The sequence below is a fragment of the Salmo salar genome, chromosome 22, assembly GCF_965601325.2.
Source record: "Salmo salar chromosome 22, fSalSal1, whole genome shotgun sequence".
Classification (NCBI taxonomy): Eukaryota; Metazoa; Chordata; class Actinopteri; order Salmoniformes; family Salmonidae; genus Salmo; species Salmo salar.
In genome coordinates, this window is record NC_138312.1 from 55,842,369 (window position 1) to 55,854,388 (window position 12,020).

Genomic DNA, 12,020 nt, shown 5'->3' on the forward strand with positions numbered 1-12,020 from the left:
AACTGGGGTCTATAATACCTGATAACTGGGGTCTGGAATACCTGATAACTGGGGTCTGTAATACCTGATAACTGGGGTCTGGAATACCTGATAATTGGGGTCTGTAGTATCTGAACACTGGGGTCTGTAGTATCTGAACACTGGGGTCTGTAGTATCTGATAACTGGGATCTGTAGTACCTGATAACTGGGATCTGTAGTACCTGATAACTGGGGTCTGTAATACCTGATAACTGGGGTCTGTAATACCTGATAACTGGGGTCTATAATACCTGATAACTGGGGTCTATAGTACCTGATAACTGGGGTCTGTAATACCTGATAACTGGGGTCTGTAGTATCTGATAACTGGGGTCTATAATACCTGATAACTGGGGTCTGTAGTACCTGATAACTGGGGTCTATAATACCTGAACACTGGGGTCTGTAGTACCTGATAACTGGGGTATGTAGTACCTGAACACTGGGGTCTGTAGTACCTGATAACTGGGGTCTGTAATACCTGATAACTGGGGTCTATAATACCTGATAACTGGGGCATGTAGAACCTGATAACTGGGGTCTATAATAGCAGATAACTGGGGTATGTAGTACCTGAACACTGGGGTCTGTAGTATCTGATAACTGGGGTCTGTAGTACCTGATAACTGGGGTCTGTAGTACCTGATAACTGGGGTCTATAATACCTGATAACTGGGGTCTGTAATACCTGATAACTGGGGTCTATAGTACCTGATAACTGGGGTCTATAGTACCTGATAACTGGGGTCTGTAATACCTGATAACTGGGGTCTATAGTACCTGATAACTGGGGTCTATAGTACCTGATAACTGGGGTCTATAGTACCTGATAACTGGGGTCTATAGCACCTGATAACTGGGGTCTGTAATACCTGATAACTGGGGTCTGTAGTATATGATAACTGGGGTCTGTAATACCTGATAACTGGGACCTGTAGTACCTGATAACTGGGACCTGTAGTACCTGATAACTGGGACCTGTAGTACCTGATAACTGGGGTCTGTAGTATCTGATAACTGGGGTCTATAATACCTGATAACTGGGACCTGTAGTACCTGATAACTGGGGTCTGTAGTATCTGATAACTGGGACCTGTAGTACCTGATAACGGTGACCTGTAGTACCTGAAAACTGGGGTCTGTAATACCTGATAACTGGGGTCTGTAATACCTGATAACTGGGGTCTGTAATACCTGATAACTGGGGTCTGTAGTATCTGATAACTGGGGTCTGTAGTACCTGATAACTGGGGTCTGTAGTACCTGATAACTGGGGCCTGTAATACCTGATAACTGGGGTCTGTAATACCTGATAACTGGGGTCTGCAGTATCTGATAACTGGGGTCTGTAGTATCTGATAACTGGGGTCTGTAATACCTGATAACTGGGGTCTGTAGTATCTGATAACTGGGGTCTGTAGTACCTGATAACTGGGGTCTGTAGTACCTGATAACTGGGGCCTGTAATACCTGATAACTGGGGTCTGTAATACCTGATAACTGGGGTCTGCAGTATCTGATAACTGGGACCTGTAGTACCTGATAACTGGGGTCTGTAGTACCTGATAACTGGGGTCTGTAGTACCTGATAACTGGGACCTGTAGTACCTGATAACTGGGGTCTATAGTATCTGATAACTGGGGTCTGTAGTACCTGATAACTGGGGTCTGTAGTACCTGATAACTGGGGTCTGTAGTACCTGATAACTGGGACCTGTAGTACCTGATAACTGGGGTCTATAGTATCTGATAACTGGGGTCTGTAGTACCTGATAACTGGGGTCTGTAGTACCTGATAACTGGGACCTGTAGTACCTGATAACTGGGGTCTATAGTATCTGGTAACTGGGGTCTGTAGTATCTGATAACTGGGGTCTATAGTACCTGATAACTGGGGTCTATAATACCTGATAACTGGGGTCTATAGTATCTGATAACTAGGGTCTGTAGTACCTGATAACTGGGACCTGTAGTACCTGATAACTGGGACCTGTAGTACCTGATAACTGGGGTCTATAGTATCTGATAACTGGGGTCTATAGTATCTGATAACTGGGACCTGTAGTACCTGATAACTGGGACCTGTAGTACCTGATAACTGGGGTCTATAGTATCTGATAACTGGGGTCTGTAATACCTGATAACTGGGGTCTGTAGTACCTGATAACTGGGACCTGTAGTACCTGATAACTGGGGTCTATAGTATCTGATAACTGGGGTCTAGACTAAGGAAAAGAGAAATCAACCATCAATCAATCAATCAAATCAAGCTGCTCCTACCTGAAGGGGGCAGTTCGTACTCTACTTCCAGCACCACTCGTTCTCCCACGTTCTTCAACAGACTGATGATCTCTTCATGTCTCAGCTTGGTCAGGTTGATACCATTCACTGACTTGATGTAGTCGCCAACATTCAGCTGATCACTCCTGTTAGACAGGAGGACAAAGACATACAGTATTATCTAGCTGATATTTATAGATCCGGCCTTTCATTAAACCTTTAGGCCACAGGATCGACGACAGATAAATAACAAGGGGTTGATTCATATCTATAATGCTAAACATAATTTAAAATGATTACTTTCATAATCAATAACAATCAAGTTCTGTAGTATGGCAACTATAAAATAAGATTGATTGTCTCCTGTATATCTTCTCAGTGGCTTGCTACAGAGAGTTAACATATGTTCATTTAGATGGTAATTAGGAATGTTATTTATTTTCTCTCCCCCTTGGGTACACACACACACACACACACACACACACACACACACACACACACACACACACACACACACACACACACACACACACACACACACACACACACACACACACACACACACACACCTGGGGCCTTGGCAATTTGGCACAATGATGCCTATCAAAAATATATTACCAACCCAGCAGTAGTCTCCTCGCTTCAGGGAGAAAACACATTTCAGGACAAACATTCTATTTCATACATTCTACAACACAACATTCTGGTTCCAATATATTCTACAACACAACATTCTGGTTCCATTATATTCTACAACACAACATTCTGGTTCCATTATATTCTAAAACACAACATTCTGGTTCCATTATATTCTAAAACACAACATTCTGGTTCCATTATATTCTAAAACACAACATTCTGGTTCCATTATATTCTAAAACACAACATTCTGGTTCCATTATATTCTACAACACAACATTCTGGTTCCATTATATTCTACAACACAACATTCTGGTTCCATTATATTCTACAACACAACATTCTGGTTCCATTATATTCTACAACAAAACATTCTGGTTCCATTATATTCTACAACACAACATTCTGGTTCCATTATATTCTACAACACAACATTCTGGTTCCATTATATTCGACAAAACAACATTCTGGTTCCATTATATTCTAAAACACAACATTCTGGTTCCATTATATTCGACAAAACAACATTCTGGTTCCATTATATTCTACAACAAAACATTCTGGTTCCATTATATTCTACAACACAACATTCTGGTTCCATTATATTCTAAAACACAACATTCTGGTTCCATTATATTCTACAACACAACATTCTGGTTCCATTATATTCTACAACACAACATTCTGGTTCCATTATATTCTAAAACACAACATTCTGGTTCCATTATATTCTAAAACACAACATTCTGGTTCCATTATATTCTACAACACAACATTCTGGTTCCATTATATTCTACAACACAACATTCTGGTTCCATTATATTCTAAAACACAACATTCTGGTTCCTTTATATTCTAAAACACAACATTCTGGTTCCATTATATTCTACAACACAACATTCTGGTTCCATTATATTCTACAACACAACATTCTGGTTCCATTATATTCTAAAACACAACATTCTGGTTCCATTATATTATACAACACAACATTCTGGTTCCATTATATTCTAAAACACAACATTCTGGTTCCATTATATTCTACAACACAACATTCTGGTTCCATTATATTCTACAACACAACATTCTGGTTCCATTATATTCTACAACACAACATTCTGGTTCCATTATATTCTACAACACAACATTCTGGTTCCATTATATTCTACAACACAACATTCTGGTTCCATTATATTCTACAAAACAACATTCTGGTTCCATTATATTCTACAACACAACATTCTGGTTCCATTATATTCTACAGCACAACATTCTGGTTCCATTATATTCTACAGGACAACATTCTGGTTCCATTATATTCTACAACACAACATTCTGGTTCCATTATATTCTACAGGACAACATTCTGGTTCCATTATATTCTACAACACAACATTCTGGTTCCATTATATTCTACAACACAACATTCTGGTTGCAAGTTCCACACAGACAAACAGATAGGACCAGACAGAGTTATTATATTATAATGTTTTGGCCCATCCACCAGATAAGAGTTAATCGATGCGTTCCTTGTTGGTTGTGAGAGAGTGCCAGATAGATAACTTTTGGTTTGAAGTATTGAAGGCGGACTCCCCCGGAAAAGGTTTTTTGATGTTTCGTATAATAGGATTGTGAGGTAGAGCGGTAGGAGTCAGAGAGTTTCAGGGAGGCGAGTTTGTCAAAAGGTAGAGAATGTCAATGAAATACTCCATCTGACAAAGTCCTCTCCTCTCCTACTGTACAAACAAATGTAATTCCACCTACTGTACATAGAATAATACTATGATGTTGCAAGCTACTTAACATTGGAAGTGAAAACATAAAGTAAGCTCCTTTGATGCTTCTCCTAGATGAGGACTTCTCACACACCCACTGAGATTAAAGTAATCACAGTTACACATGGTGACAGATCTACAATGCCAACAGGCTATTATGCTGCTATATAGGAGTTTCACATGTTAGTGATACTAGCCACAGCACCCATGAGCCTGACAAGAGAGACTACTTGCATGTGAGAATTAATACTACTTTGTTGGTACATTGCTAATTTAGCTGATACTGTATCTGCATTAAATATGCCAGTCATAAGTAAATTGAGACTTTTACATGCCCCACTTTCTTTATTCAGAGTCAGACAGCTTTGGATAAAAGCCACTTTTCTAAATAAATTGTCCAGCTAAGGCTAAAGCATAGAAAATACAACTTGCAGAGCAGCTCAACTGTACATCTCCTAGGGGGAAAGCCTTCTTTAAAAGCCAAATAGGTCAGTCAGTAGCCCAAGCCCATAATGCCCAAAGACCAAGACTCTGTGCCTATTTTTAGCATCATCACCCAAGTCCTTAGACATTGTCTCAAATGACACCCTAGTCCCTATATAGTGTACTGCTTTTGACCAGAGCCCTGTGGGGGGATAGGATGCCATTATGGACGGATCCCTTGTTTTAGAAATCTGCCCCTAGTGAAATGGTTCCTCCTACATCAGGGCCTGATTGGCTGATACAGCGTGACTGCGGTTTCAGACAAAATGGCACCTTATTCCCTATGTAGTGCACTAGGTTTGACCATGGCCCACAGGACAGTAGTGTGTTATGTAGGGGAAATGGTGCCATTTGGGACTCAGCCTGGGTCAGAGGCTGTTAATGGTGGGTGAGGGGCTGGAGGTCTAGGCACTAGGAAGGGAACATGAAGTCTGTATCCATCCACATTGAGTAAGCATGAGGGGCTGAAGGTCTAGCAGAGCTGAAGGAAAATGTTCCTTTTATGTAATATACACTGACTGTACAAAACATTAGGAACTAATATTGAGTTGCACCCTTGATTTTGCCCTCAGAACAGTTTCAATTCATTAGGGCATGGACTCTACAAGGTGTCAAAAGCATTTCAAAGGGATGCTGGCCCATGTTGACTCCAATGCTTCCCACAGTTGTGTCAAGTTGCCTGGATGCCGTTTGGGTGGTGGACTATTCTTGATACACACAGGAAACTGTTGAGCGTGACAAGCCCAATAACTTTGCAGTTCTTGTCATAAACCGGTGCGCCTGGTACCTACTACCATACCCCGTTCAAAAGCACTTAAATATTTTGTCTTGCACATTCACCCTCTGAAAGGCACGCATACACAATCCATGTTTCAATTGTCTTGCTTAATTGAAAGAGCAAGTGTTCCTAATGTTTCGAACGCTCAGTGTATGTTTAATGGGCAATAAAGATGTCTAGCCTATTGTAGGCAGAGAACATGTAGTCCAGTCCTCCGTACATGAGCCAGCAGCCTATGGCAGGGTTGACCTCTCTCTCCTATGTATTCTGGTTGAGAAAGCTCAAGTCAGGGTTGACCTCTCTCTCCTGTGTGTTCCGGTCAATGAAAGCTCAAGTCAGGGTTGACCCCTCTCTCTCTTCTATCTTGATGTGCTTGCTTGCTTGCTTGCCTGTCTCGTACCCTCATGGAATACTTTCACAAAAAAACGTCAATACATCATTGTTCACAAAAGCAAGATCTCACCTGGCAGCCAGTCCTCCTGGTCGTAGGTTGGAGACGCGGGGCTTTCCGTCCTTGTCTGTTCCTCCAGAGATGGTGAGGCCCAAGGTGCTGCCTTCCTTCTTAATCAGCTCTACTATCGTCACGCCCCGCAGATCTTCTACCCCAAACACAAACACACATAGCACACACAGACACAGTCAATAATAGTATGAATGTTATAGTAACCAAGCCTTCACAACCACAAGGACACTTAGGCTGCGTTTATACAGCCAGACAAATTCTGATCAGCTGTTTCCCATAATTGGACAAACAATCAGAATTGGCCATAGAACCACAGGAACCACTGAGGTAACAGCTGGTTAGTATATATCAGCTCTTCTACCCATAAACACAACCAAGATTTCAATGGCTGTATATTAGCTTAGTGAGCTTTCTCAGCATATACTGTTGCACTAATGACTTGGAACAGAGTCATTAGGAATAGATGTTGAGAGGAACCAGCCTAAGAACGTGATACAAAAGTGGAGTTGTCTGTTTTTTCACTAGGAGTCTTGTCCTCAGGATGTAACTGGTGTGTTGTCTGTTTTTTCACTAGGAGTCTCGTCCTCAGGATGTAACTGGTGTGTTGTCTGTTTGTTCACTAGGAGTCCTCAGGATGTAACTGGTGTGTTGTCTGTTTGTTCACTAGGAGTCCTCAGGATGTAACTGGTGTGTTGTCTGTTTGTTCACTAGGAGTCCTCAGGATGTAACTGGTGTGTTGTCTGTTTGTTCACTAGGATGTAACTGGTATCATTCAAGTAAGAGCGCAAGATGCATAACAGTCATTTAAAGTGAAACAGTGTAGCTACATGTAAAGAAAGTGAATATGAACCCCACACACGTTGTGACCGGGTGCTATTAATCACCCCAAACAACCCTAAACAGGTAGACTTACCCCAAACAACCCTAAACAGGTAGATCTACCCCAAACAACCCTAAACAGGTAGACTTACCCCAAACAACCCTAAACAGGTAGATCTACCCCAAACAACCCTAAACAGGTAGACCTACTCCAAACAACCCTAAACAGGTAGACCTACTCCAAACAACCCTAAACAGGTAGATCTACTCCAAACAACCCTAAACAGGTAGACCTACTCCAAACAACCCTAAACAGGTAGACCTACTCCAAACAACCCTAAACAGGTAGACTTACTCCAAACAACCCTAAACAGGTAGATCTACTCCAAACAACCCTAAACAGGTAGACCTACCCCAAACAACCCCAAATAGGTAGACCTACTCCAAACAACCCTAAACAGGTAGACTTACTCCAAACAACCCTAAACAGGTAGACCTACTCCAAACAACCCTAAACAGGTAGACCTACTCCAAACAACCCTAAACAGGTAGACTTACTCCAAACAACCCTAAACAGGTAGACCTACTCCAAACAACCCTAAACAGGTAGACCTACTCCAAACAACCCTAAACAGGTAGACCTACTCCAAACAACCCTAAACAGGTAGATCTACTCCAAACAACCCTAAACAGGTAGACCTACTCCAAACAACCCTAAACAGGTAGACCTACTCCAAACAACCCTAAACAGGTAGACCTACTCCAAACAACCCTAAACAGGTAGACCTACTCCAAACAACCCTAAACAGGTAGACCTACTCCAAACAACCCTAAACAGGTAGACCTACTCCAAACAACCCTAAACAGGTAGACCTACTCCAAACAACCCTAAACAGGTAGACCTACTCCAAACAACCCTAAACAGGTAGACCTACTCCAAACAACCCTAAACAGGTAGACCTACTCCAAACAACCCTAAACAGGTAGACCTACTCCAAACAACCCTAAACAGGTAGACCTACTCCAAACAACCCTAAACAGGTAGACCTACTCCAAACAACCCTAAACAGGTAGACTTACTCCAAACAACCCTAAACAGGTAGACCTACTCCAAACAACCCTAAACAGGTAGACCTACTCCAAACAACCCTAAACAGGTAGACCTACTCCAAACAACCCTAAACAGGTAGACCTACTCCAAACAACCCTAAACAGGTAGACCTACTCCAAACAACCCTAAACAGGTAGACCTACTCCAAACAACCCTAAACAGGTAGACCTACTCCAAACAACCCTAAACAGGTAGACCTACTCCAAACAACCCTAAACAGGTAGATCTACCCCAAACAACCCTAAACAGGTAGACCTACTCCAAACAACCCTAAACAGGTAGATCTACTCCAAAAAAAAAAGAAAAGCAAGTGAACATGCTTTCTCTGCTGAGTTTATAAAACGTTAAAAAGAGTATCACAGTTGTTTTATGTACAGTGTTGTCAACACATTAAGTTGCTGTTGCTCACATCCCTATTGCAGAATACAGCCTTTTGTGTTTGTATTTATTATGGATCCCCCATTAGCTGTTGCCAAGGCAGCAGCTACTCTTCCTGGGGTTTTAACAGCATGTACTAAAGTCGATTTAATCCACAGTTGAATTAGTCCCCTCGTTAAGGGCTTGTATGTAAGCATTTCACTGTAAGGTCTACACCTGTTGTATTCGGTGCATGTGACAAATAAAAGTTGATTTGATTTGATTTGAACTAGTGGGGGGTTAACAACTAACATCCTGTTGTAAATCAAAGGAGAAGATCCAGGCTTGCGCTCTCAACATCCGCCCAAAGGAATGTTCTTTCTTTCAACAGATCTATTCCCACTGAAACTCTGACACGTTCAAAAGCAAATACTGGAACAATATTTCTAACTTAGAACGTGGGGAATGGTCAGAGGTGATCTATAGAACACTAATGTAATTTAGTTTGTTATTTTGTGATGTTATTAAACATGTTATAAAGGAAATATTGTAACTTGGAAAGTATACCCACTACATGTACAGTGAGGGAAAAAAGTATTTGATCCCCTGCTGATTTTGTACGTTTGCCCACTGACAAAGAAATTATCAGTCTATAATTTTAATGGTAGGTTTATTTGAACAGTGAGAGACAGAATAACAACAAAAAAATCCAGAAAAAAAGCATGTTAAAAATGTTATAAATTGATTTGCATTTTAATGAGGGAAATCAGTATTTGACCCCTCTGCAAAACTTGACTTAGTACTTGGTGGCAAAACCCTTGAACACAACCCAAAAACCCCGACAACACAAAACAAACACACCCCTGCCACGTCCTGACCAAACTACAATAACAAATAACCCCTTATACTGGTCAGGACGTGACATACACTTAGGGTGGAGTCATTAAAACTTGTTTTTCAACCACACCACAAATGTCTTGTTAACAAACTATAGTTTTGACAAGTCGGTTAGGACATCTACTTTGTGCATGACACAAGTAATTTTTCCTACAACTGTTTACAGACAGATTATTTCACTTATAATTCACTGTATCACAATTCCAGTGGGTCAGAAGTTTACATACACTAAGTTGACGGTGCCATTAAACAGCTCGGAAAATTCCAGAAAATAATGTCATGGCTTTAGAAGCTTCTGATAATTGACATCATTTGAGTCAATTGGAGGTGTACCTGTGGATGTACTTCAAGGCCTACCTTCAAACTCAGTATCTATTTGCTTGACATCATGGGAAAATCTAAATAAATCAGCCAAGACCTCAGAAATAAAATTGTGGACCTCCACAAGTCTGGGACATCCTTGGGAGCAATTTCCAAATGCCTGAAGGTACCACGTTCATCTGTACAAACATTAGTACGCAAGCTTAAACACCATGGGTCCACGCAGCCGTCATACCGCTCAGGAAGGAGACACGTTCTGTCTCCTAGAGATGAACGTACTTTGGTGCGAAAAGTGCAAATCAATCCCAGAACAACAGCAAAGGACCTTGTGAAGATGCTGGAGGAAACAGGTATAAAAGTATCTATATCCACAGTAAAACGAGTCCTACATCAACATAACCTGAAAGGCTGCTCAGCAAGGAAGAAGCCACTGCTCCAAAACCGCCATAAAAGAGCCAGACTACGGTTTGCAACTGCACATGGGGACAAAGATTGTACTTTTTGGAGAAATGTCCTCTGGTCTGATGAAACAAAAATAGAACTGTTTGACCATAATGACCATTGTTATGTTTGGAGGAAAAAGGGGGATGCTTGCAAGCCGAAGAACACCATCCCAAACGTGAAGCACGGGGGTGGCAACATCATGTTGTGGGGGTGCTTTGCTGCAGGAGGGACTGGTGCACTTCACAACATAGATGACATCATGAGGATGAAAAATTCTATGGATATATTGACGCAACATCTCAAGACATCAGTCAGGAAGTTAAAGCTTGGTCGCAAACGGGTCTTCCAAATGGACAATGACCCCAAGCATACTTCCAAAGTTGTGGCAAAATGGCTTAAGGACAACAAAGCCAAGGTATTGGAGTGGCCATCACAAAGCCTAAACCTCAATCCTATAGAAAATTTGTGGGCAGAACTGAAAAAGCGTGTGTGAGCAAGGAGGCCTACAAACCTGACTCAGTTACACCAGCTCTGTCAGGAGGAATGGGCCAAAATTCACCCATTCCCATATTGTGGGAAGCTTGTGGAAGCTACCCAAAACGTTTGACCCAAGTTAAACAATTTAAAGGCAATGCTACCAAATACTAATTGAGTGTATGTAAACTTCTGACCCACTGGGAATGTGATGAAAGCAATTAAAGCTGAAATAAATTCTCATTCTCTCTACTATTATTCTGACATTTCACATTCTTAAAATAAAGTGGTGATCCTAACTGACCTAATACAGGGAATTGTTACTTGGATTAAATGTCAGGAATTGTGAAAAACTGAGTTTAAACGTATTTGGCAAAGGTGTATATAAACTTCCGACTTCAACTGTGTGACTTTACATATAAGAAATATGTACAAATTGACATGCAAATGTGTATTTTCTGTTTGCATGTAACACATTGCAACAAAAATAAATGTATTGTATACATGCAAATGTGCATATCATTTTTCTGTGTACTACACTATTGTACAGTATTGACTTTTCCCAGTAAACTTTTACCTACTGTTGAAATCGGTATCTAAAAAGCTCAGTGTGATACACAATAGCTTTTAGCTAGACAAAACTGACCTTCTGGTATAGTACAGTAAGCAGTCAGTGTCAACAAAAAAAATAGAACAAAAGTGACATTTGTATATAACAAACATTTCCAGGGTTGACTGCCATGGTGAAAAAACATCTAAACATTTTGACCAGTACGGCTCACACAATGACAAAAAAATGTTTCATTTTGGTGGCATTGGCCAATTTACTGACACAATAACTAGGTTTTGAATCATGAATTAAATGTTTTGGGTGGGTTACTACATTTTGCACACATGCAATAGAGTTGTGATGTCCCATAAAACAGTTTGAGAATGTTAAGACTGTTTCAAAATATTTGCCAAATCGATTGAGAAAAACTGTAAAAAGCTGTAGTGTACCATTACAGACAAACAAGCTATAGCTGTGGCGCTTTCAAAGTGCCACATTCCATATCATCACTGTCTGATGAAATCCTGGTAACTCCAAATTTGGTGTTTTAAATGTTTTGACATTAATCAATATTATGGGTTGTCCTTTACCTTTGTATTCATCTGTTTC

At 40.8% G+C, this 12,020-nt stretch overlaps 1 protein-coding gene across 1 annotated transcript in view; it reads right to left on the reverse strand.

The window, feature by feature from the left end:
* Window positions 1-12,020, reverse strand: part of grip2b (glutamate receptor interacting protein 2b) — a 202,976-nt gene that overhangs the window by 135,811 nt on the left and 55,145 nt on the right. The window contains 2 exon segments of the mRNA XM_082967512.1: window positions 2,301-2,446; window positions 6,439-6,574. Coding sequence (XP_082823638.1) covers window positions 2,301-2,446; window positions 6,439-6,574 — 282 coding nt within the window.